We start from the raw sequence: 27,077 nt of genomic DNA on the forward strand, positions 1-27,077 counted from the left end.
TTTCTGTTCGCTTTAGGATTTTTTTAATGCTTTTTTCAATTGATGCTTGTACGAAAAAAAGAATTTAAATGCAAGTATAGAGAAACGTGCAGACACTTTACCCTCATATCAGCCCCTTTTATCTTCCTTTCTCTTTGTTATTCTGTAAATTCCTCATCAATCTTATCGAAAACAGCAAGTAATAAAACCAAAAATATACAAAAAGCTTTGTTTCTTCAACTCTGTTCACTTTCTTCTGTTTGACGAATGACCTTGACTAATTTGTTCATTGCTAGATTGTCGATTCCATGATTCTGTCCAGGCTTGGCAACACAGATGCTGAGGTTCGCTCGTCACTTAGCAACAGACGGCCACAAAGGTCAAACAACACCTACAGTCCAAAGAGTAACATTTGCTCCAGCTCCCAGTGACATATTTGAAAATCAGGGAAGAAGGAGAAAAATAACAGTTTATTGATTACTGATTATCAGTAGCCATTTAAATCTCAGCAGTACAGTCCTTTTTTGCACATTTTATAATTGTTAAAACACTGTCATACGATCCAAGCCGTGAAATGTATGATCAATGATAATTAACAAACTGCGGCTTGAACAGATTCACCTGAATATGAGCAAACTGTTCCCATCCTCAGTGGAAACTGAGATTTGTGTTCATCGTCCCATCCGATTCCATAACAGAAGAGGTCGCAGCCTCTCTCCTATGGACGATATCAAGTGGTACAGAAGAAAAATAAAGAGCACCATGGGCGGAATGTCACAGTGACTTTTCTGCTCAATTTGGAAACAACTTTCCCATTTCAAACATATAAAATGTATCAATGATGATTATGAAACATTTAGAAAATGATTAAAAAATAAGATTTAAAAATAGACTCTGAGGTAATGATGATGATGAATGAAAAAACAAATGATGTATAATTTAGATCACATCAACTGGTCTTCATTGCGCTGAAGGGAACTTTGGGCTTAAGGGACACTTTGGGCAGGTATCTTTCAACTATAGAGGGGAGTCGTTTTAAAAACGAGGTCTCGGGCTTGGGACTGAGAGCAACAGTCAGGGTCGGACAGCCACTAACACAATCTTAGTTTTTCTCATGGGATTTAATGACAATAAAAAAATATTGAAACCGTCTCATCCTTTAAAAGGCATTTGTTGAGTAAAAGAACAGCGTGCCTCCACCTCTGCATTCTCCTCTGTAGGTGTCAACTGTATGGAGTTTGGCCAGGGTTTGGTGCCATGGCAACAAGGTAATTGAAGTTATGCAAAAGGGTGAGTCATCCAAGCCATTACAGTGGTGTAAGCGTGGCTTCTACTGCCCTTGTATGAAATAAGCTTTTTGGTACATTATATTTCATGATAAAGAGCTTTGGTGGGTATGTGTGACCACACATAATGCAAAGGTGCTCCTCTGATGAGGTTTTTTGCTCCATTTCTATACAAAATGATATATTTGCATAAAATATATTCATTTTAAAAGACAAGAACAGGAAGTGACATTGTCATGAGGCCAGTCCCAGTTTATGTATGATGTTGATTTTATTTCTATAAAGTGAATTGGCCAAGGGTTGCTGTATAATATGGCCAAAAGTATATGGACACCCACACTAGCATACAGTGATATTTTTAGCTCTCATAGAGATTCCAATGTTGTGTCGACAATTTGTCTTAGCCAAGTTGTGTTTCAACTCAGCAATACCCCCACTCATAAAATGTCCATAAAGAAATGGTCAGAATCCCCATTTGTTGTGTTTATATATTTTATATATAATGTTTGGTGTCCACATACTTTTGGCTCAGTTGTGCATATTTTTTCTGATGAATTATGGTTATGAAATCTTTTTTAGAATGTTTCTCTGCCTGAGATAATCCCACAAATGTTCTTGTTGTGTGTGTTTACAGTGAAATTCCACCAGCTGTCCTCACAACCTATGATTCATCTGACTCTGAAATAGATTTCTTTTTTAAAGGTACAGATCACAAGATATTTAAGCATCCTCCTTTGTTGGCATATTAAAATGTCCAAATGGAGAAAGTTGACATGCTGGGAATTTGGATGAGAAGTTCTTGCATGATACAATTCTTTGCCATGTCGTGCTTTCCACCAGACCACGTTCATCCGGGTTCTTCCTCCTTCACGCAGGAGGAGAGTAGATGTGTATCTTTCCATTCATTTCCCTCCAAAGTTTCATTTTATCCAGATTACTTCTGGAAAGGAAAGTCCTCTGTATTGTCCTTGTCCAAATAACAACCAACCCACATATCAGAAAGAAAGTTGTTACATGTGAAAAACAAAACCAAACATCAGCAAAATACAGAAATACCCTCTTTTCTGGTCATCGCTCCTCCTTTCCATTTTCCCTATTCCCACTCTTATCCGTGCTTCAGTCCAACATCCGTGGTCTGTTCAGGAGCATCTGCTGTATGTACTTCTCCAGATCGTCACGGTTGCTGCTGTCTGACTGCTTTCCAGCCACATAATAGTCTTCTTTTCTCATCACTGCAGGTGCCCTGGCTGAGTAATACATCTGCTGCTGTTGAGGAGAGATTACTTGCATTCGAGGAGGGGAGCGTGGTTTGGGAATTGGCTGAAATGTACGTGGGTATAATGGGAGGGGGTAGCTGGTGTAGTAGGGTTGCTGCTGATTACCTGCAGGTGGGGTTTTCAGCCGAGGTTGGATCCAGCTGTAATAACGACGTCTGGGAGGGAACATGTTAGCATCATCCAGAGAATTTCCAAGGTAGCCGTTGCGGGTGAGAGCAGGTTTGGGGAGGTAGTAACGAGGTTTGGGTCTGGGGGGAGTTGGATAATAGAAGGGGTAGTAATCAGGGTAGGGCTTCCTCTGGTAGTAGAATGGGTAAACGGAGGGGTAAGAAGGGTAGCCACTCCAAACGGACTTGGGTGGTTTGCGCCACAGGTCCTGTTTGACGGACGAAGTCTTCTGAGGTTTGGGCCACAGATTTTGATTGGCTAGGGGGTTTACAGGTTTGCTCCAGCGATCCTGTGATTTGGCTGATGTTTTCTCCTGGAACCAGGTTTTGAGGAGATTAGCAGCTGGAGAGGATAACTTTGATACAGGCAGGTTATTTTGCTTGGTTGAAATCTGTGACGTTGAGAAGCCATTGTTGGATGACAACTGAGAAGACAGGGGAGTTAGAGGTTGTTGCCAATGCGACGTTAGCTCAAATGGCAAGTCTTTCTTTTTCTTCTTCTCCACATCACTGATGATGTCCACCACATCATCGGCAGGAAGGTGTAGCTTGCTGGAAATTTCGATCAGCTTGTCAATAGTCTGAGGATCGATATCGTCGTCCTCAATCATTTCCTGTTCTTCGTCAGACCTCTTGTCCTCTGCTGCGTTGGACAGAGATGAACTGTACTTCTTGTTCCCGTTATTCTGTTTGACCATGTAGCGCAGCAGCATGTCTGAGGCGATGTCGGCTAGCTTCTCTTCCTCCATCTTGGCTCTCTGTGCCTCTGCTGCCTGCCTCCTCATTTCCTCCTGCTCTGCTTTGGCCCGAACCTCCTCCTCCTCTGGACTCAACACCTCCTCGTCTACCTTATCCTCCTCTGGCTCATCTTCTTCCATCCTCTCCTGCTCTGCTGGAAGCTGAGACTGTGCAGCATTATTGCCATAGTTACTGTCCTCGAAGTCATCCATAAAGTTGCCTCCCTTGAATGTTGGTAGACTTAGGGCTTTCTGCGTCTCCTCCTGCCATTTCAGTTTCTTCTCCGACATGGCAAGGTTGCTACCTTTACTTATTGGTATGATGTAATTTTGGTTACTGTAACCTCGGCTCTCTCTCTGGTTTTGCTCTGAATCCCCATTCCTCTTAGTGGCTGTGTCCAAACTAGGAAACTCCTTCATCATGGTCTCAAGGCTCCTCAGCTCCTCTGGACTGAGCTGCTCCTCCTCCTCATTGTTGCCTTGTTCAGAGCTGGTTTGTCCCTGCTGGGAGGCAGCACCCTTCTCATTCTCCACTTGTCTATCTGGACTTGTGGGCTGCTGTTCTTTTTGGACCTGGACTATCTGACTTGTGGTACGACTTGTCACCTTTTCAGTCATCTTTTCCTCTTCTTCCTGAGCTTTCTTTCTCTCCTCTTCCTCCTCTCTTTGTTGCTCCCTCCCCTGCATGGCCATCAGCAGCTCTAACTCCTGTCGTCCATCTCTGTCTCGGTCGGATCCTTCCATCGTTCTCACTTGTCTGTATTCCTCCCCTCTCTCGGCTTTGATCTCTTCTTCTATCCCTTCGTCCTCCTCTCCCTCCATCCTTCTCTCTACTTTTGAATGATTTAGTGCCTCCAGTAGAACTGCTGCAAGTGTTTTGGGATCCACGTCTTTAAAGAGGTCCTCTTCTGCTTCTGCCTCTTCTTTCTTTAATGACCGTCTCTCCTCATCCCTTCTTTCCCCCTCTCCTGACACCATCAGCCCAGGAGGAGTATTTCTATATGGGCTATGAATCTCTCCAGGGGTTTTGATAGGATTGGGGCTGGACAGTTGGAGGAAGGAAGCTCCTGTCAGGAGGACCAGGAGGGTAAGGACACTTGAGGCATTACGAAACCCAGTCATGGCCACTCAGAACTGGACCTGCTATGAGTAGCAAGGGCGATCAGAAATGTCTGGAGGAGAGAGAAGACAGAAACAGATATTCAGTTTCTCAAAAAGGAATTACACCCTTCATTAATTAAACAATACAGGAAGCAGTGTGTTTATGTGGAGTGACAGAAAGTAAGGGTGTGATACAGCTGACACTTTGATAAGTAAGTAATTTGATTTTGGAATGGGAAATGAATAATATGAAATAATATATTGGGAGTGACAAAGCTTAACATGAGATGGTCATATTCAAATAGCTTCAACTTCCGTTGGATAAACAAATCATGAAAAAGGAAAAAAACAAAAAAGAAGAAGCAAAAATGTAGTGGTTAGGATAGTTTAGGTCTGTCTGCCCTCCAGTACACTCACCAGGCATTCCCTGCCCATTTACCCTTTTTTCACTCCGATAATCTGGCATAATATATCATCTGTAGTCAGCCATGGACTATATTAACCTTTTGTCTGCTCTGCCTGTAGGTTTGAAGCTTCACTATGAAAGCTCCTATAAGGAACTTCTAGTTTCTAGGATTTTGGCGCCTCCATGGACAAAAGTGGTAGTGTTTCCAGAAAAAGACACCGCAGCTCTCTCGGATTGTTTTTACTGTAATGATATAGCATGAAACAAGGACTGCATCCGTTTACATCCTCTTGTCATCACCATCGCCTAGCAACAAAGCTAAAATGAAAGTTCTTCGGTTGATTAAAAATGTTGAAAACATGATTTTTTTTACATTAGCTATTTGGTCTTGCTTTTTGCCGCCATAAAATCGTTGAAAAACATTTTGTCACTGAAGCGCAATGAATCGTGGGATATGTTAGTCCAGGAAAAATTCTTGTTCCACCCTCGGTGGAGCCTACTTTGGCTGGAAGAACACATTTGTTGACCGCATTTAGAGGAGCTTTCTAGTTGGGACAGTTTGGTCGCGCCACTATGATGCAATCAGTCCACGAATGCAGCCGACAAAGGATGCAGCCCCTAAATTGAGACACAGCCATGGAGTTTGCTGGGAACAGACTTAGGAGCGTTGGTCTCAATGGTTTAGCCTTTAGCCTAGCCTTTGGCCTAATGCTCAACAGCTCGCGACAATAGTTTATAGAAAAAGCCAATTTTATCCCTTATTCTCTCATTGGTTGTTGAGGTCATAAAGAGGCAGCTACATTAAGATAAGACCAGTTTCATAACCGGTTGAAAAAAACCTTGCAGGTAATTTAAATCAAGTGACTGTTGATGCGTGCTTCCTCTGTAAATTAATTTTGGATCATAAAAAGATTTTTTTTTTTTACATTTTGTAATTTGGTATTGAGAATGTATTCTGTACTTCTGACAATGGATCACATGTAATCCCAGGTCACTGTTTATGAACTGCAACAATGCTGCATATAATATTACAAAAATTCGCATGACATGTTTTGTTCCTCTTGTCAAAGGTGATATTACACGTGTGAAACCATGAATTCCAAATGCTCTATTTGTAATTCCAACGCGTGGTTATTGAGTGTTCAGCCAATGAAGATCAAAACAGCACTGGCATTTGATTGACTGAAAAGCCCTAATGCAGCTTATCAGGTGTGGGCAGGGCAGGGAGAAATGAAGCAGTGATGTGCCTCCTCAGGACAAGGAGGCAGCATTGCTGCGACATTGGAATGCCATTTTGCTGATGGAGCTCAGCACCGAGGACAGCACCTGACGCTGCTTCTTGAATCTTCCATTCATGACTGCAACAAGTGCAGGGATTTTCACTGCTGGGTTAGTTTATATGTTGGAAAATATTTGTTTAGGGATGAAATCTGTTAAAATTTCCCAATGGAATTTTTATTTTTATGTGAAAAAGAACAGGAAAAGACTGGTTGAGTAGGGCATATTCTGCAGGCGAGGCAAAAAGCAGGGATGTGTGAAGTGCGATGTGCAATATAATGAATTATTAACATACACAGCATCTAATGTGACTGATCGAATGTTCTATGTACAAACTGAATTGGCTGGTTGCATCTGTCACACTTTTCTGTGCATGTGGGCTTCCAGCCTAATTAGATCTTACTACACTTTAAACCAACAAGGCAGATGAATAATCTGCTCCTTGGGGTCAGGAATCAGCAGAAAGCAGGGGAGTCCCCTCCCCCTCCTACACAGACAGTGTAATATCCCCCAACCAACAGGGGCGTCAGTATTATGAAGACATTTAGATATGTCAGAGGATCTGTCATCATCTCTGTGGTATCCCAACCTTTTTTCTGTCAGCATTACTGCACCCTAATGTACTCAAAGGCCACAGAGCTGTGCCATTTACTTCCTTTTTCAATCAGGTTATTTTTGGCAAAATGAGTCAACGTAATGAGGGCAGGAAGCAACGGTAATTGCGATGATGATGATGATGATGATGACGATGATAATGACGATGATGATGATGATGATGATGGTTTGGGTGAAGAGGTCTACCTCTGTGGTGACCATAAACCATAAACAAAGGAATATGACAAGTCGATGAAACAATAGATTCACCCTCCACGTGAGATGCAAATCATGCAACCAAATAATTGCATGTCTATAAACTATTGATTGTAAAATTAATAATCAAATGTCACAAGTCATATCTCATTCATCTAAGAGGAATTTTAATCTCCTGCAACCCATTAATCAAGGTAAATGTCCCCCTTATCTGCACGTTTTGTTTTTTTATGTGAAAAGAACTCTGCCCGTAAACAATAAATAAACCAAAACACTAGAGATATAAAAAAAATTCTCAGTGATAGTTATGGGATTTCCTTCTGAAGAAAGCGAAGTCGTTTCAAGTTGACACTTACTTGCAGTTGAGCCGGAGGATTCCAGGTCCCCCTCCTCGTAACGTCAGCCTCCGATCTGCTACAAGTGCTGCTCTCACGCTCACAGCTGTTGTTGTAGTCTAATGTTACGTTTCGTCACTGTTGTTGTTGTTTGTAACCGAGTTGCGGTCTCTCCTTACGTGTCTCTCCCGGGATCCCGCGTGCGGCTCGTCTGTTTTCAGGACCATGGGCAGTGGCGGCGGCTCCTTTATACCGCCACCCTCGTGGCTCACGTGATTCATGCGTCAAACGGTCCCAATTGACGTCACCAGGCTGGGTTTCATTCATAAGATTTTTCAGCAACCCTCACCCACGCACCCTTCTTACCCCCTCCCCTATTTGGTGGAGCCAATTAGCTGCAGTGCTGGGGATGCTGAATGAACACAAGCAGCTGAATGAATGTGCATTTCATCTGTTGTCTGTCAGGGGCGGAGAGGACACCAGGAACAGCTCCATCAGTTTCTGACAGACAAATTGTTATGATGAAAAGAATGCGACTGTTAATTATGGGTGTAAGGATGCAACAATTAATTTAATAATAATGATGATTATTATAATAATAATAATAATAATAATGATGATGATGATGATGATGATGATGATGATGATGATGATGATGATGATAATAATAATAATAATAATAGAAATAATAAAAATGAACATAACAATAGTTGTTGTTTTATGAATCCTGCAGCTCTGGAGACTGCAGAGAGAGAGAGAGAGAGAGAGAGAGAGAGATACGGACAGAGAGAGAGAGAGACAAAGAGAAAGACAAAGAGAGAGACAAAGAGAAAGACAAAGAGAAAGAGAGAGAGAGAGAGACAGACAGACAGACAGACAGACAGACAGACAGACAGAAAGAGATAAAGATAGAGAGATGGAGACAGCCAGTTGAGACAGACAGAGAGAGAAAGCTAAGGGGAGAGAGAGGCGTCCACCCGGGGACTGACGACAGGTCTATGACACAACCTTTCACCTGAGACATGTTTTAAATGATATGCAGGTGTAAATTCATTGCTTTTCTTTCAGGATTGTTGGCACCGCAACAGGATCTTTGCCGGGAAGTGTGTTCTCTACTTTGTCCCTGTTCTGCTTCTGTTCCTGTATAATGTGTGCTGCTGGCCAACTCTCTTCAAAACCTGCATCTTATTCAGCAATCCCCTCCCACCTGTCGCACAACTTAAGGACCAGCTGGAACAGTGCTACTGTCAGATCATCACATACCATCTGATTCAAGCATTTCGGCCAACTTTGTCAGATCTCTGTTAATTTGGACGGCTCATTTCTTCCATCTAACCACTGCTCTTCTCTGCCAAGGATCAGCTGCCGCCCCTCAGTTTGTGTGCCACTCTGACCCCTGAACATTTTTTCTGCCTTTGAGTATTGGAATGTTTGACATCAGTTCATGTATGAATCTAGTGTCTGTATGTCCGTTCCACCTATTGAGTCTGAACTGAAATTCAAACTCTTACTATAAAATGGGTTATAAAGTACCTTTTCGAATTAAATTATGTTTGCAGGACAAGCAGTCCAAATTCAATGCTCGTTTATGTTTCAACCTGGTTCAGTTCTATTTTTGGCTTTATATTTCAACCCCTGACATCATTCTCACGTTTTTCAACATCTTAATATTTGATGGGTATAATTTATATTTATATTTGAGCCTGAAAAAAGACTTCTCCTACTCTGTAATCAGGATCAAGTCAGGCAAATAATTTGCTCTCTCCCAAACATTTTAATTTGTTGTTTGACAGGATTGAAACTGATTTTATCGTGATTTTATTGTAAACGTTACTGCTCAAAAAACTCACCAATGTCAGAGTCGTAACCTGGAGCTTCTTGTAACTGTATGCATGTGGCAGTTGCTCAGGAGGTACAGCGGATCATCTACAAATAAGTAGGTTAGCGAGTCAAGCCAACTTTCACCCATTCCAGGTGACCAAGTGTCCTTGGGCAAGATCCTGTACCCCAAATTGTGTGGGATAGACAATACTTGAACAATCCAAGGTAGAAAAAAAGTCCAGGGGTTCTGTTTGAATCTGTGTATGAAAGGGTGAAATGCAAAAACGTTACTGTAAAGCCCTTTTAGTCGTCATCAAGACTAGAAAGACCATTTACAATTTGTGTATGTATCCATCAAAGAGTAAGTGCCAATTTCATTGAATTGGTAGTGCACTTCTAACGCTTTACTGAGCTCTTACACATCCACTCTCTCATCCTGTCTGATGGGACCTGTCTGATGACATCAGCAAAGTGTAAATAAAAAAAACAACTTTGCTTGAGCTACAAGACATCATCTGAGGAACTCTTGAACAGGACACAGATTTGTGCAAATGAGCCCAAAAAGGTGTTACGGGTTTTCAAGGTGGCTTTAATTCCAAAGTGAACAATGTTGTGTCTTTGAAATTTAAGACCTTTTTTCACTGAAGGTCAGTTGTATCCATTGGCAAGGTGCTGATGGTTACAGTTACCAAACTTGGCAGTAAACCACCTGATGTATAATGTGATGAAAGGAGCATACTCTATGTTCTATTCCGAAACAGACAAAGCAAATATTTCAGATCTAACTTTTCAAATCTTTGAATCCAATCTTTGAAATTTCTAACCATATTTTACACATGCATGTTTAGAAAAAGCGTAGTTTAAATTTACAGAATATTTTACTCAGTGGTGACAATGGAGTCACATGTATATTTGCACATGTTACACTGATGCTTATAAAATATTAGAATTTGCTTAAACTGGTGATGCAACACTGCATGCTTACTCTGTATTCATTTATTTTCCGCTGTTATCTCCTATGACATTGTTGAATGTGTAGGCGTTGTGTTGTTAAATGCTGCATATTGGGATTTCTTCTCAGCTACTTCTGTAAGTTAAAAGGGTTTAGGCATTTAGAAAAAAAATAACTGATGCTTGGGGGGGCAGTCACAAAATGCTTAAATGCTGTATCAGGCTTACTTGCCAGCTAGCCCACTTGATATTAATTATTAAGGAAGGTGTCCAATAGATTTGGGTTAAGTTTGTGTGTCCTTAGCACAAAAATGTGTGTATAGAACATTTGGAATTATTGAACAATTAGGAGAGAACTGGTGTTGTGGAACACATTTTAATGGGCAATACCTGCTGATTTGACAACACATCAGGAACAAAAGCTTTGATTTAGCTTAAAATGTTTTATTCCTTTATAAAATTACATTCACACATTGAGTCCCGTTAGCCTTCCTATACTAGGGCCCCACCACACGCCATCTCATCTTCCCCAAAAGAACCAAAAAAAACTTTAACAGGAGATTCAAAATCAAAATCTTCGGGCTGTTTGAATTCATTTCAAAACAAGAAAATTACAACATTCATTGCAAGGCATTGCATAAGAGATTAATGATACAACCTTAGTCAGGTAAATAATCTTAAAGCGGGTGCGGACTCCAATGAAAAGAAAGAAGGGACGAAGATCAAGGGATCGGCACGCTTCAAAAGAAGAGCTTGTCAGAGTTTGGAACAGCAGGAACTCTGCGCCATTAGTTTTGGAACTTTGTGAAACACACCACTATCACATCATACAGCAAGTGGCCACATGAGGCAGAGTCTGAATCTCATTCATTGTGTCATGAGTGAACAACAGAATGCAGTAACAAATGCCTTCAGAGAGATTAAAAAGATACGACAGAGAAACTAGAATGTTGGAGGAGAACAGGGGGGCAGAAGGTTATGAGAGCAGAGACATGTTTTCCTTTAGATGGAGTACTGTATAAAATGTATGAAGGCCTTCACGGTCACACAAAGACAATATTTTCAATCAAAATTCTGATTTGCATTCATTTCTCCTGAATGCTGGTCCACATATCCTTTTGCAGCCGATCATAACTCAACATGTCCATGGTCATCTTTTTCACTTGTTCTACAGGCAGATACTGTGAATTATCCTCTAACAATGGAGAAAATAATCAGATTACATATTAAGTCCTTGAGGAGCTGAATGACCACATCTGAGGATTCCAAAGAGACCCTGCTCCTTCACTTTGAAGGTGGTGATGTCCTGTGTTGTCGAACGTCATTATGGTTCCGTTGCTTGACTTTGATTGCATAGCATTGTGGTAGGTGTTTAGAGAAGCTCAACTCTCCTAGCAGCAGCACAGGCAACCAGCCAATCAAATCATGATATGCAAACATCCCTCCTGACATCAAATGTCAAAATGAGCCTGGAAGGCTGAAATAGCTGGTGAACCTGGTATGTATGTGGTAGCTGCAGGTAAAGTTAATTTCCTGTGCACTTTACTTTTTATTGCATGGACAGCTAGCCCAGCACTTTACCATGAAAGCCAGTTATATGGTAGGAAACTGATTGGTTGTCGTTATGACGATCTGGATCGCCCATGGGCATGAATTACCCCAATGTGTGAGTATGTCAGTACTGTATGGACGGACAATCAGGGTTCAGCAGAGAAACCATTGAATTGACAACAGCATTGACAGGCTCAGGCTCAATGCCTAATGCCCTCTGTCTTTTAAGGTGTAAAGATGGGAGGTCATTTGAGAGTGTAGCACTTTCTTGGAGAGAACACTGTTGCAATGACAAGCCAATACAACAACAGTGTTAAATAGTATTTTCATATGCAGCCTTAAGTTAGGTTTTTATGATGATCAATAGGATTTTATTCGTACACCACAATATTTACTGATTTAACTGATTTTACCACAGGGTAAACAGGATTGAACATGGCAACTGCTGAGGATTTGACTGCACCAACAGAAAGTTTCCTGACCCACAAACACAAACCATCATTATCTGAAGGATTATTCACACATTCAAATGTTTGATCTCCATCATCTCTGTATTGCATTTAGTCTTAAAATCAACAGCTCCCTAAGGTCAGCAGCAAAGCCCCAGACAGACGAATATCAAACTTTGAGCTTCATTAAAATCTTCCACCATCCATCTTCCAACAGTCTTTTACAGATTAAGAGAGGTTGTAAACAAGGAATCTGATGAGTGAAAATCAAAGATATTTTCTCTTAAAAATTAGACGAAGCTCCTGAGACTTGTATAATTGATATGCAGGTATAATGACTAACATCGAATAACATAGGGTTGGGAAAATGTGGTAAAACCCTAGAAAATGACAGCTTATAGTGATATAGCTGACAATCATTTTTTGTGACAATTTTTTGACCATTTCAGTTCCGTAAAATGAGCGATGATACATATTTCCTGTAGTACCATAACAGCTGACCCTATTTTAGAAAAATAAATAAATAATGACAGTATTTACAGTACCGGCACTGTCAGCGTAAATAGAAATTTCAGCAGCATAAAGTGTCACTAAATGGTCACAGAATAAGGATTAATCACTTAAATGATCGTTAATTCCCAGAATATTGATGTTAACTAGTGAATGTGCTGACACTAATCACTTCCTACAACACATTTTTAATTTTAAAGACCTCATCTTGTCTGAGGAAATAAGATAAGTGAACATGAATACGACTGCTTGCAAACAAATAGCAACATTTTACTTAAAACTTTTCATTTACTTCTATTGGTCTAGCATTGGGAGCTCATCCTGCATTTCACAAACACATCAAAATTAGATTACCAACACCAATACAACTGCACAGTAAGAGGAATAATTAAAACATTGTAAAAAATATTAATGAAACATAAGCAACCTCTGAGACCACTTTCGGATTATATCGTTGAATTCAATCATCGGGTGATTTACCCGCAGAACAAAGTCAAGTTCCAACTCCAACACTGAACCTTGCTTCTTTTCATCAGTCAGTGTTTGCTGTCAGGAGGAAAACTTAGTGGAATGTGATTTCCAGCTGCACCTTGTAACATTGCATAAGACAGATTTGACATTTCCATCTCATCTGGTACCCCAGTCCACTCCAGGTACATATCAACGGCTCATGTGTGATCAGGCTCGGTCTTTGGTTCATTATTTATGATTCCACAATGCACTTCCTTACCAAGTGTGTTGGGTTAGAAGGGCCAATCACAAATGGAAGAATACAAAACCAAACTGTCTGATGTCATAGTTCTAACCCTGAGTCCTGTCGGTTAAGATTATGCTGCTCTTACATCTCTTGCTGAGGATACAATGACTTCATATGGATTTGTGATGTAGGAGAATAAAGGTGAATGTTAATGCTGTCGCCCCAATGTCCACATCCTCCCTCAGAGCTAATCCTGCTTCACATCTGAATGGAATAGTGATCATTAGCATTTTTACAACATGATGCACTCAATGTGTGTTTCTCATCCAAACTGGCAATTCAGAAACATGTCAAAGAGTAACATTTGGGATCAGTTTGGTTTTCCTGTGCAAACAGTTTAGAGTAGCTGATAGGAACAATGGATACAACTATACATGTAATTACCCAGACTTAAAACTTCAGGTGATAAATGATTTGAACACAAATTCTGCTGTAATAAATGGAAATGGGTGACAATGGCTATCCTGTATGTTTTGCAGATTGCACAGTTTGTCAATTATTTTGTACATTATTACATAACCATAACCAACATGAATCATGGCAAAACATGGTTACCAAAACAGGACTGCACTGACAACATTTTACTTTAAATATCTGGTGATAGATTTTTCTTAATGTCAGACAATCTCATGTGCAGGTCAAAACTGATAATGAAGTGATAATAAACAGTTTGTGTTCACTTGCGTGATATAGCTCATTCCTCAGAGCTCTGTGCTTCCCAAGAACCATGAGTAACACACTGCTCCATTAGGTGACATTTTCCATCATTGACAACAGGCACTGTAGTTTCCATGTTCCCACACACACCGTCCTGCTGTCACAAATATGAACTAATCAGTCACTGCAAATAAAGTAGTCCCCAACAAATTGATAATTTTTTCCTATTTTAGCAATAATTGTTAAAACTACAGCATTCACCTGTCACATTTTTGGAAATTACTGAACCTTTGGAAAAATATATCTATGAGCTGTTGTTATTTAAGATTTTCCTCCTACGTTGGAATCAGTGAATTTGTGGCTGAGAGCCACAGACAGAGGAGGGATGTTTAAGTGTTCAGGACTGCACACACTCACTGCTGGTTTTGATCTTTCATGAGAATTATTTAAAATAGAAAACAATGTAGAGCAACATCAAACTCATCACTTTAGTGATGTCCTCCTTTTTCTGTCTCACAACTCCAATGACCAGTCCACAATCAGAGTAACTCACGATTATTCTTGACAAGATGTGACAATTCAACCTGCTTCTCTTCAGTCAAACTGCAAACCTGCCTCATAGTGACTCAAACATCAGTTTCCTCTGTGGCTTCTCATCTTTACTTTCTTACTTACAGCAAAGACAAACTCCATTTCCTTCCTTTAAATAAACCCCCCACCTCAACAGCCACATATTAATTTAAGTGTAAGTCATTACCTCCACCCTATGCTTACATCTCACACACACACACACACACGCACACGCACGCCCACGCCCACGCGCACACTCACACACTCTCTCTCTTCAACTGAGTCTCTTCCCTGGTTCCACATTAGTACCCAGAACCACAGATTCACAGAACCAGTCAGTCAGTCCAAGACAGTGCAATCCCAGAGGCTGTCCCATTCCCTCACATCCAGCTCTCTACCTTAGTATCTATAATCTCTCACAACAATGCTGTGTATTATGCCAAGCCCATTTCCTCCAACACACTCCTGGGAGACTCGTCCTCCTGCAGAGGGAAACACAGGGACATCACAATGAATAACTCAGTTACAATATTAAAATAAAAAAACAAGATATACACTTTTGACATCATCATTATATTTAGTCATTAAGTCAACATTATATTGAGTGTGCTAGCTCTCAGAGGTACAGACACAAATCACTACATCAGTCAGGCCAGAGACCGGGCTGCTCTCACGTTCCTCCCACAGCTTCACTAAATGATAACCTAAGGCTGGGTTTCACACCTCTGTACTTACATACTGAGTACACTGTGTCTGGAACTAAATTCAAATTTTTATCCAGTGAAAAATTTATCTGAAAATGTGTCATGTTATCAAATTAACTATTGAGTAAAAACGTGTTTGTTTGTTTGTTAGTACCCTTGAATTTTTGAACTTTTAGCACCAAAATCGAATCAATTTATTCTTTCAAGAGAACACGGGTATTAATGTCGAAGAAATTCCCTGAAGGCGTTCCTGAGACATCTCGAGAAACCCGAAGAGAGAGAGAAAAACAAAGCTTCATGACACCTTGCTGTAGCTGGGTGCACTCCTACAGATCCATTGAATAGCTTTTTACCAGATGTTTTGTGATAATCTGCTGACATAATGTCGCACCTCGATAAGCCCTATGAGACAACTGAGAATTTGCGAATATGGGCTGTGCTAATAAATCTGATTGATAGATAACTGACAGTATCAGGAAAGGAAATCAAACTTTTCTTGATGGAGGTGGTGGATAAAATCCTTAAGCCAAGCTTACCTCCTGCAGTATGTCTGCTTGTTCGATGGCTTTGAGGACGCTCTTCTTAGACGTGTCCTGGATCTCTCCTCCCATTAGGAACTCATCTAGAATGAAGTAAGCCTTCTCAAAGTTAAAGATGATGTCCAGCTCACACACCTGTACAAAGTAAAACACAGGTCATTCATGCTGCAGGAAAAGTCTTCACATAAAATGCATACAAGTTTTCTGTTCTTACTTCCTGCAGATTGAAAAAGGTCACAGTGGAACTAATTTAGAATCAGCTTTGTTAAATCCAGCATAATTCAATTCAATATTTGTATAGCGCCAAATCATTACATAGATTATCAGTTTACATTGTAAGGTCAAGGTCTTAGAAATTATGGAGAGACCCCAAAATGACTTTTGATAAGCAGTAGGTATTACTTATCATACTTATTTGTTAAGATACACCCACCCACACACACACAACAGCTCCATCATGATAAGTGCTGTCTGATCACGGCTTGGTCCTCTTAGATCCTCTTCAGCATTATACATCATGTTAAACAGACCTAGACATGTTAGTCTGTAGGATCCTTGCTCTAAACTAGGGCTGGGCAATATGGGGAAAAAAAAATCATACCATGATCATATAACAATTTATATATTGCAAAAAAAAAAAAGATAAACTGAAAATTGTTTCTTTTTATATATTTTTTTAATCACCCAGCTCTTCTCTAAATACGTACAGATCCTCGGTCAGATCTTGGGTGCAAGGGTTTGGAATGAGCAGTGAAGTCCTCAACTGTTAAATCAACTACAGAGAGCTTGCAAACAGACCATGAACAACACAGATATTTAGAGATTAATCACTTACACTGCCAAAGTATTTATCAAGCAGCTCTACGAAGCGGTGTATAACCTCCAGTGTGATCAGCTCATTGTCCTGCTCTTCAATTGCACAGCAGAAATACAAGCTGGCATACCTGCATGAAGAAACACACACACAAAAACAGTATATCAATACAATAACACAACACATGGTGAACTCACAAAAACACAAATGAAAAACATACAGGGCCCAACATTACACCTTGAACAAAGCATCTTTGTTGGTTTCAGACTGAGACAGGTTTCATTTCATATCCAGTATCCTTGTTGCACTTACACCTATTGGAACGCCCATGATCTTTAAATAAGGTGTGCTCAGGCGCATTGCCATCTTGAGGCAACAGAAAACCATTTCATATTTTCTTAAGCCGGTGACAAGGTATTTCACTTATCTTAATGGGATAGTTCACCCAAAAATTAAAATTCACTCAGCAGTAACTCGCTGATCTTTTCTCGCAATACTCCCGATTCTCGCAAGAACATGCGATAGCTGAAGTTGCTGCAGCAGTAACTAGGAGGACTACAGCGAATATTTAGGCTAAGGACATGGTGTAAATGACGGCGTTTCAAGTCGAATTTGAATGTTGGGGCTTATGGACACCTGCATGACACCATAGGAGCAGTATGGAGGCATTTACTTCAAATGTATTGGATTTGGCTGCAACGCTGTTTACCCCTGAAACTAGAAAGATGTTTTGTGGACTCACACACTTCACCCACCCTTCCATGGGCATAGTGGTGAGTAGATAATGAGTGTTTTTCTATCCCTTTAAAGCTTTTCTTGAAGACAGTAACATGCACCTACATAGTTGGGTGCCCAATGAGCACACACTGCATTAACACAAACAGATGGTCAAGAATATTTGGTTTTTAAAGGGAATGGGGGATGGTCATCCGTTTATTGTGCGTTTCAGATAAAACACACCCATAATAAATTAAGACTAAAGGCTCAAGTGCCCCTCAAATCTAAGGTCTGTTTTTTCCTGACAGTGTGCACTTGTCACATTAAATCTGATCTTTTCTAATCCGGGCCACTAACCCTTACCCTACCTGTTGCCCAAATCGGAAAGCCGGAGAGCAGAGCCCCATAGAATAATGTTTTTAATCAAGGCTGTTATGATGTTCTACAAAGCCCATCCAACATGTTCTACTGGGAGAAGCTGGAGTCACCAGCTTACCCTCTGTGCCTGAAGAGAGCACATCCTCAGCTGCTGTTCAAAAGCCCTGAGTTAGGGGCCCTACCGCTGGTGGCCTGGCCAAGTCCTGAAGGCCATAGTAGACACCATCTGTGTTATTAGATTAGCCACTTCAACAGCCTCCGCCAAGTGAAGAAGACCATCGCTTTCATCAGGGCTGGGGAGAAGCCAACATTAGCTGCCAGGACCGCCTCCTCTGGCACGCAAGCAACGGCACAAGACTGGGAGCTGAAAGTTGAACTGGGGAAGCAACTGAAGTTCCCAGAAGCTGTTGCCACAACAGCGTCAAGGACAGACATGGTGCTGATCTCGGAAGCCTCCAAGCAGGTCATTCTCTTAGAACTCACCTTTCCCTGGGAGGACCGCATTGAGTAGGCCAACAAGAGGAGGAGGGCAAAGTATGCTGAGCTAGTCGAAGAATGCCGAAGCAACAGGTGGCGGGTGAAGTGCGAGTCCATTGAGGTGGGATGTAGGCGATGTAGGGGTCGCAGGCCAGTCCCTCTGCAGCGTCTACAACATACTGGGCATCACAGGAGCCAGTAGGCGAACGGCCATCAAGGGGTGGCCACCAAGGCAGATGAGGTTGCATCAAGGTGGATTAGGAGAGGAGAGCCGTGGGTTGGTCAGCGCGGAGAAAATTTGATTTGCGTTTTTCATAGTTCAGCATCTTTCGGGTCCTATCGCACGCCGCCCCCCCCACCCCTGTCCTGAGCGAAGCTGTTGAGGCGCACTGACGATAGTCCGCCCCGGTCAACACTATAAGTCTGGTCTTTGTTGACACACAAAGCAGTGTGCCGTTCTCAACTTCCTATTTTGATGTTTACATAATAACTACCCTCAACTACTTCAACCCTGATTCTTTAAACTATCAGTGGACATCCTGTCCCCTTGTTTCATGTTTATAAAAATAAAGATGTTGGACAAGAACCTGTATGAAGTCTGATATGGAAACCATCAACTCCCAAGTGTACAATCAGCCACCACACTTAACGATTACAAAATACACAAATATTAAAAAACTCATTGACAAAGTATGAAGATATTGAATTTGATTAGATTTTTTCAAATACGCAGACAGGTTGTTATAATAAGTGTCTAGATGTTGATCAATCTGAAGCCATATTAGCCCAAGCCCTCACAGCATCACAGAGCTTCCATAAATGAACATTTAGGCTAGTTGTTGTGCTAAGTACAGGAGGTTTTTTCTCAGATTATAAGGGATTCACAGCTATCACGGTCTGAATGTTTGTATTTGATTTTTGAGACCTAGACAAACGAGCTGGCAAACCAGAGTGGCAACCGAAAGTCTGGGCAGTACGATCTGAGACCCGTCTATACAGTGTTAACTTGTTAAAATAAGCCGTTTAGATAATATATTAAACTCTCACTTAAGGCTGCAGCTGGGGACACTTATTTTTTCTCATAAGTGTCTGGTCGGAGCGAGGCCAGCGCCGTGGAAGGCTGCTGTGTCTCACGCTCTCCCACAGCTCTGCTCTTTTTTCTCATCTTGTTGTTATTTATTCTACTTTATTTTGTATCATGCACTCCGCTAAAGCGAGCCCTATCATCATATATGATAGAGAACAACTTCTGTCCATCGGGTTGACGGTAAAAAACACTTTTCCCCGCCACCGACAACAAACAAAGAAGACTACCCATGGCGCTGTTTACCTGCTGTACCTGGAACATGGAGGCGATGACGAAGGAAAAGAGGGTAGCGAGCCGGCGTCCTGGTCCGGCTGAGTAAACGTGAAAACCGGCCTCCTCTACCAAGCATTCTTCTGGCTAATGTCCAGTCCCTGGACAACAAGCTGGACGAACTTCGTAGCAGGATGGCGTTTCAAAGGGACATCAAGTTTTGTAACGTGATGGTTTTCACGCAGACTTGGCTCGACCCCTCGATCCCGGACTCCGCCATTGTTCCCGAGGGGGTCTCCATTCACCGCCAGGACCGGACAACAAACTCAGGTGAGAGCAAGGAAGGGGGTGTCTACTTCATGGTGAATAATCTGTGGTGCTCTGATGTGAGGATTATTTCTTCAGGCTGTACTCCGGACCTGGAGCACCTCATGATCAGATGCTGACCTTATTAAATCCCGAGGGAGTGTACATCGGTCATTATAACAGCGGTGTACATTCCGCCCAGCGCTGACACCAACCAGGCCCTGGACGAGCTGCATGCGGTTATCGACAGGACAGAGACATCACGGCCCGAGGCTGCGTTTATCGTGGCCGGGGATTTTAACAACGCCAAGATGAGGAAAGTCCTGCCGAGATACTTCCAGCACATCAGCTGCCCGGCGCGAACATGCTCGACCATGTTTACACTCCCTTTCGGGGTGCGTATAAGGCCTTCCCCCGCCCCCCATTCGGCAAATCAGATCACGTTTCCGTCCTGCTGCTGCCTTCCTATAGGCAGAAACTCAAGCGTGACAGACCGGTGACTCGGACCATTCAGCGGTGGACTGATCAATCAGACTCGGCTCTTCAGGACTGCTTCAGCACAACGGAGTGGTGCGTGTTCAGTAAAAACATTTCCAAACCAGAAGCCCTGGATAAATGGTGACGTCCATGCTAAACTCAAAGCACGGACTGCTGCCTGGATCTGGAGGAATACAAGAAATCCAGGTACGCGCTCCGGAGTGCTATTAGCAGTGCTAAGAGACTCTACAGGGACAAAGTGGAGTCCCATTACAAGGGCTCCAATACTAGGAACATGTGGGCCGGACTGAGAACCATCACAGACTACAAAGCCAAGACCACCAGTGCTGATGTAGTGTCTGCATCTCTCCCAGAGGATCTGAACACTTTTATGCACGCTTTGAGAGTAACTCCCCGGCTGCGGAGATTGAAGAGGCCCAGGAGGACCGCTGCCCCCCCCGTTATATCCAGGGCAGACGTGTGGAAATCTCTCAACCGGATCAACACACACAAGGCACCTGGACCTGATGGGATCCCCGGCCGAGCTCTCGAGGTGTGTGCAGATCAGCTGGCAGATGTGTTCACAGACATCTTCAACCTGTCACTGCTCCAGTCTGTAGTCCCCGCATGCTTCAAGAAGACCATCATTGTCCCTGTTCCCAAAAAAACAAAAATCCTCTGCCTGAACGACTACTGCCCAGTAGCACTCACTTCCATCATCATGAAGTGCTTTGAGCGGCTGGTCCAACCATTCATCACCTCCTCCCTCCCTGACTCTCTGGACCCTCTTCAGTTTGCCTACAGGTCAAATAGGTCGACTGCAGATGCCATCTCCCTCACCCTCCACACTGCCCTCTCCCACCTGGACCAGAGGGACACATATGTGAGAATGCTGTTCATCGACTACAGTTCAGCATTCAACACCATCGTGCCCCTGAAGCTCGTCACCCAGCTCACAGACCTTGGGCTCAACATCGCCCTCCGTGAGTGGATACTGGACTTTCTGACGGGCAGACCACAGGCGGTGCGGATCGGCAGCACCACATCCTCCACCCTGACTCTCAACACCGGTGCCCCCCAGGGCTGCGTGCTCAGTCCTCTTCTGCACTCCCTGTTCACACATGACTGCGTGGCCACCCACAGCCCCAACACCATCGTTAAGTTTGCTGATGACACCACTGTCATAGGCCTGATCACCGGCGATGATGAGAAGGCCTACAGAGAGGAGGTCAGAGCCCTGACATCTTGGTGCCAGGACAACAACCTCCATCTCAACGTCTGCAAAACGAAGGAGCTGATCGTCTACAGGAAGAGACAAGGAGAAGAACACGCCCCCCTCTCCATCAACGGGACCACGGTGGAGCGAGTCAGCAGCTTAACATTAGAAAACAACAAAATGCCTATCACAACCAAAAGCACGAAATTACTTTAATTTATGATAATACACATTTCATAAATTATATATGTATACAAATTATACTCAAAGACCAAGTGCAACTGTCAAATATGGCAACAATATAAATATGTAATAGATATATAAATATACAATTTAGTAGAGATTGAATAATGAACTAATCGTTCAAGCTCAACTCTAAACCTGTGTTATAACCTGGGTTGTAAACTGTGGAATTTAATTTAAAAGACATCCAAGGCTTGTGAGAAAAGGCAAACAGGAGATATCTGCTGAACAGCAGATCCTATACTACAAGTGCAGTGTTCCCTCAGTCCATCTCCACTGCAGGAATTCCCTTAACACATCACCCACCTAGCAACCCACACATACACGCATGCGCACACAGACACAGGCCGATAGGTTCTTTGTTTTGTTGGTCCACCTCTGCATTCTGCTCACAGTGCTGAGCCTTGACTCACTTATTTGTGTGTGCGTGTGTGTGCCTGGATCGATGAAAACAGAATGCAGGGTCTAACCTTGTCCACCCACCTAAAATCTAACGTTACTCAGCTACTCAACTTTTGTTGATCTCTGTGAGATGAACTTAAGTACAGTGTAGTGTTTTAAGTAGTTAAACAAGTAAGCATAATATGAAAAGACAGCACCCTATTTTGTGCGTCAGGACAAGTCTAAGGGCAATTAACTTATTAAAGGAAAAATAACACAATTAATTGTGGGACAGTGAATATACAATTAAATAAATAAGACACTTATTTAAGGACCGTTGTCTTAACTGTGTTAACATCTGTACAGAATTGTTCATCCTTTGCCTAGATTAACAGCACTGCCTTGTCAGGTTGTGTTTGGCCTTGAGGTTGGTCTATACCCCAACACACGCACATCAGACTTGTCTACAGAGCTAAAATGACCCTAACTATATGTGGTTTCCACTGTATTTGCAGCCCTAGTCATGTATATTCAAGATATAATCCCAGAAATGAACAGTATCTAACATCGTCCTCTCTTCCTGTTGCCAAAGCAGAACAGTGGGGCTGTCACTTTTAAATAAAATTCGTACGTAGTTTGTCGTGTGATATAGCAGAGGGCGGTGATTACTACCTTGCATGCCTTCTTGATCTATTAGTTAAGTAAGCTACGATAAGGCACAATAGACAAGCAGAAAAATGTCAGTGTTCAACCTAATTCGACAACATTGTCACTTCTATGTGTGTGCATGTGTGCATGTATTTTGATAAACATTACTAAAACACAGTCAAAATAAATTCATGAATCAAACTGGAACATGAGATTCATTCAGTATGTACTGATTGTTATAGGTTTTTAATAATAATAATAGGGTCTGAGCAGTTGCTGCTCCACTCGAAGTTTTGGCCAAATATCAAATGAAACTCTTGGCTGTTGGGCTCTCTTTAAGCCCGTGTATAATAAGATTCAGCCAATGAGGTGACAAACTCTTATAAGTAAAGTACCTCATTAAAGAATCCCAGACATGGAGACTTCTGAGACTTCCAGCGACCCAGCATGACTGAGAAGAAATGAGTGGCAGTTTATAATTGAGTGTTTTTACCTTTTATAGACAATCTTGAGGTCCCTCCATTCTAGGAAGCTACACATCTTTGGTTTGCGGGCCAGCACGATCTGCATCAGATCCCTGACCATCTTCTTCTTGTCACGCTCAGATGTGGCTGTGTACCACTTCTGTAGACGCAGCTTCCCCTGCCGGCTGAAAAGCAGCATGAACCTCATCTAGCCACAGAAAGGGACAGACACAGTTTAAAACAAAGAGAAGAATGAGAAGAGGATTTATACACATTCCATATTGACTTATGTACAAATAAATAAGGATATGTTATCAATATTAACGATTTGGGGTGGACGATATATCGTCTGCATGGGCGGGGGAGTGAACTGTTTGACATAGGGGGGAGACTCAGAGAGCATGGAGAGAAAGTAAGTGAAGAGTCCTAGCGAGTTGACGCGAGTTCAGAGATGGTTATTGAGAGTTTGTTCATATTCTTTGTGAACGCTGAACTGGACTAATCAGTTTACAAATGATGAAAGTGAACGGCGTTCACTCCAGCGAAGGTGGACGCTTGTGTGTGTTGTGAGATGCTAGGTGCGTTCAAGTGAAGCAGCCGGTCAGTGATTGGGTTGAAGAACAGTGAAAACAAACAGTGAAAACACAGAGTTCCCTCTATGATCCACAGCTGCTCAATGATCAGAAAAATATTGCAATATTTGTTTTAGGCCAAATCGCCCGGCCATATTATCGACTACAATTGATGGTAAAGGTCTTTACTTATTAATAGTTCTCGTGACAGTACTGAATACAATCTGGAATTTGCAGGTGAACTGCGTTTGCACAGACTGTTGGCGTTTTTGCGAGGAATTAAATGCGTGCCTCATAAATTCTAGAGCTAATCAAACTTACACAAAGTAAGACTCAAGTAATGAACGAGTCCTAATAACTTCTGATTAGCGTTGGTGTTTATTGTTAAAGAATAAAGTGAGCGCAGGTCAATTGGGGAATGTGGAGGGAGGACACTCTGACATGATAAATGGCGGCTCGACTTTTCTGCTCTAATCCTGAAACTGTAATAATTTTGCAGGAGCAGGCTGCTGTGAATCTAAACTGGGTCACATACTGCAGTGACTTTGATTATGACAGCTCTAATAAAAGCCAATCTAATAAAACCAAACATGACACAAATCTACTGTAAAACAAAAAAACTAAAATAGCACATTTCATTAGGTTGAAGAGCTCAGACGCGTAATGTGCCATTCTTGGTAAGGCTACAACACATTCTGCTGCACTGAAAGTTCCCAAGAGCCAGAGTGCCCATATTTTCTAAATTGAAGACATGTGGAACAACCGGGACTGGAAGGAAAACAAATTCTAATGGTTGGGCCACACTGGGTGTGTGTTCAGAGCATGGTGGCTACATCACTGACCTGCTGCATCTTGCGGACGTCTGTTGCTCAAACAGATTGGTGCCTGATGTGGAACTCCTACATGTAGTTTCGAGGACTGTCCTTGAATAAAAGCAGGCCTATGTGCTCAACTAAAAGCCAGGGCTCTACGGTACAAAGGTGTGAATTATTCAGACCTTACTTGACTACAAAAGTCTTGTTCAACAGAAACACTAGAGTGATTTCACTTTGAAACAGTACGAGAAGTGTTGAAAATAATGATGTACGTTACATATTTGATAGAAAGGCAATGAAACTGTGGTGAAAGATCGTTTTCTATTTAGCTGTGAACCACATACAGTTTGTGGAGCAAACTATCTGAAGAGCAGCAGGCAGTGTGGCTGCTCTAACCTGATAACATGTGCGCCAAAACTATCAAACGCAAGACGTTCCCTGACACAAGCTCAGGACACCCATCTAGTGTTCCCCAGGTGTCAGTGTCATGTTTGGAGAAAGAAGTTTCTCCACGAAGGAAGTCGGGGGCTCAACCAGAGATATTAATGACCTTTGTACAACTAATGTAAATTACTTCTTTACAACAACTCCACTATTGACCACTTAACAAGCTGATGCTAAGTTAAAAAAATGTATAGCTGACTTATGACAACTCTGCAGCATTGCTCAGACTCTTGGCTTTTATATACTATCAGACTAACTGCCAACATTCCAAACTGGTATCACAAGTGAATTGAGTGCAGTGGGAAAAAGTTTTGCCTGCTTAAGCTGTGTGGGTGGTGGCTGAATCATGTTCGTCCCTCTAGGCTTTGTGTAGCTGGGTGCTGTCACTGCTGAGACTGTTCAGTGGAGAGTTAAACTGAGCCCACGGGAGCTGAGCTCCACCTCCTCCAAACAGTCCTCGGCTGGAGCCCTGCTCCATCTGCCTCAGCATCACAGCACAGAGCCAACTCATACAATGCCTGAAACATAGGCTTTTCTCACGCTGACCAAAGGCATCAATTGGATTACAGTTTTCAGTTTTGCTGCTCAAATACTTATTAAGATAATAATAATGATGAGGATTATTTCGGATGCTACCGAAAGGAAAATTTCCTACAGGCTAATAACACATATATTCTTGCAGGTTACTCCGCAAATTTTAAAAGAAGTGTAATACATAAGTATCTGTGGAGCACTTACTGATATCTTTCATGTTAGATGACAAGAAAACAAAATCGAATTGTTTCTAAATTTCAAACTATAAACTGTAAACATTTTTGCAGTAGTGTCACTCTGCCTTCAGGCATAACAGGCACAGTAAACTGTAAATGCTAGGAGCAAAGTATAAGGTTCCTTATGGTCGTTTGTGTATATTTCACCATTCACAAATACAAAATCCCCAAACAGAACTTAAATCCTGTTTACCAACTCAAATAATCTGAGGACACTGCACTTTTCAGGAGATAACCAGTCTGCTCACAACACTTCACCCAGTATAAGCGACGCGTAGCAACCTTCATCTCATTATCAGGAAACCTGAAGTAACAGTAGGCATTCCAACACCCATCCTCATCAATAACCAATTAGCTGGAACGGTTGACAGCAGCAAATAGATAGAAAGCAGCTCTGAATACCTTCTGAACACAATGTACGCTGAGCATATGGTCACATGCCTCTAACCGTGAACTATGACGATACTATTGAAAAATGTAATTTAAGAGAAATTGGGCCGGTTATTAATATTCAACAATTTAACATTTGATGTGTACTCTAATCTGATAAAGGCCTAATGATAATAAAATGATCAAAGCTGTAGTTGTTGGCAGGAAGCTAATGGCAGCCCCCTTCATTGTTGACACAACTAAAGTCTGAAGCTGAACCCGAGGAAGCTCGACAGTTATTCAGACCTGAAATAATGAGAATATCTCTTCGCCCATTTAAACAGTACCGGGTGCTTTTAGTATGCGATACCTGGAGGGGGGGGGGGGGGGGGGGTTGAAAGCACAGCGACGGGACTGTGTCTCCCCGCCAGCTGTTGAACGGCCTGTTAGCTCGCAGGCTCCGCTGACAGGAGCCAGGTGACGGGAGCACAGGTGGAGACTTCCTGAAACCATACACCTTGCTAGCATTAGCTTAGCAGCTCGCCCCTGCCTTCCTGAACCGATGAAGTCGCGTCCAACTTACCATGTTATCCGATTCCCGCGGAGCTCCTGCGACGTTACGGGCGAACCCTTCCCGTGTACTGACCGGTCCGACGGGGAAACACACACACGCCGCAGCTAACAACGACGCTCCATGTCAGATGAACCGAGCAGGACTCGCTGCCTGCTGCACTCAGCAGTTCCGCTTCTGACGATCATGCGCAGAGTGCGCCACATGTCTCCCTCAGCTTCTCCTCTCAGGTG

At 42.3% G+C, this 27,077-nt stretch overlaps 2 protein-coding genes across 3 annotated transcripts; both read right to left on the reverse strand.

Moving 5' to 3' along the window:
• Nucleotides 1-1,440: 1,440 nt before the first annotated feature.
• On the reverse strand, nt 1,441-7,645 carry vgf (VGF nerve growth factor inducible). The gene is made up of 2 exons (XM_053415555.1): nt 7,398-7,645; nt 1,441-4,618 (listed from the first exon to the last, which is right to left on the reverse strand). Exon 2 carries the CDS (start codon nt 4,566-4,568, stop codon nt 2,382-2,384), a length of 2,187 nt encoding a protein of 728 aa, XP_053271530.1. The 5' UTR covers nt 4,569-4,618; nt 7,398-7,645; the 3' UTR covers nt 1,441-2,381.
• Nucleotides 7,646-10,508: 2,863 nt separating this feature from the next.
• Nucleotides 10,509-27,043, reverse strand: ap1s1 (adaptor related protein complex 1 subunit sigma 1). Of its 2 annotated transcripts, none has more exons than XM_053415557.1 (5): nt 26,857-27,043; nt 23,333-23,511; nt 16,721-16,829; nt 15,883-16,020; nt 10,509-15,124 (listed from the first exon to the last, which is right to left on the reverse strand). In XM_053415557.1, the coding sequence occupies exons 1-5, from the start codon at nt 26,857-26,859 to the stop codon at nt 15,077-15,079; spliced, it is 477 nt and encodes a 158-aa protein (XP_053271532.1). In that variant the 5' UTR covers nt 26,860-27,043; the 3' UTR covers nt 10,509-15,076. The 2 variants fall into 2 exon arrangements, with proteins under 2 accessions (XP_053271532.1, XP_053271531.1); XM_053415556.1 differs by lacking the exon at nt 26,857-27,043 and adding an exon at nt 24,718-25,028.
• Between the last annotated feature and the right edge of the window lie 34 nt (nt 27,044-27,077).

The sequence above is a fragment of the Pleuronectes platessa genome, chromosome 23 (assembly GCF_947347685.1).
Source record: "Pleuronectes platessa chromosome 23, fPlePla1.1, whole genome shotgun sequence".
Classification (NCBI taxonomy): Eukaryota; Metazoa; Chordata; class Actinopteri; order Pleuronectiformes; family Pleuronectidae; genus Pleuronectes; species Pleuronectes platessa.

What these genes read in the sequence shown, in the direction of transcription:
- vgf (XM_053415555.1), bottom strand. Translation starts at nt 4,568, where the DNA reads ATGACTGGGTTTCGTAATGCCTCAAGTGTCCTTACCCTCCTGGTCCTC.
- ap1s1 (XM_053415556.1), bottom strand. An exon ending in CTCAAGATTGTCTATAAAAG is followed by an intron (nt 16,830 to 23,332) that starts GTAAAAACACTC and finishes TTCTTCATGCAG; the next exon opens with GTATGCCAGCTTGTATTTCT. An exon ending in AAGCAGACATACTGCAGGAG is followed by an intron (nt 15,125 to 15,882) that starts GTAAGCTTGGCT and finishes TTCCCTCTGCAG; the next exon opens with GAGGACGAGTCTCCCAGGAG.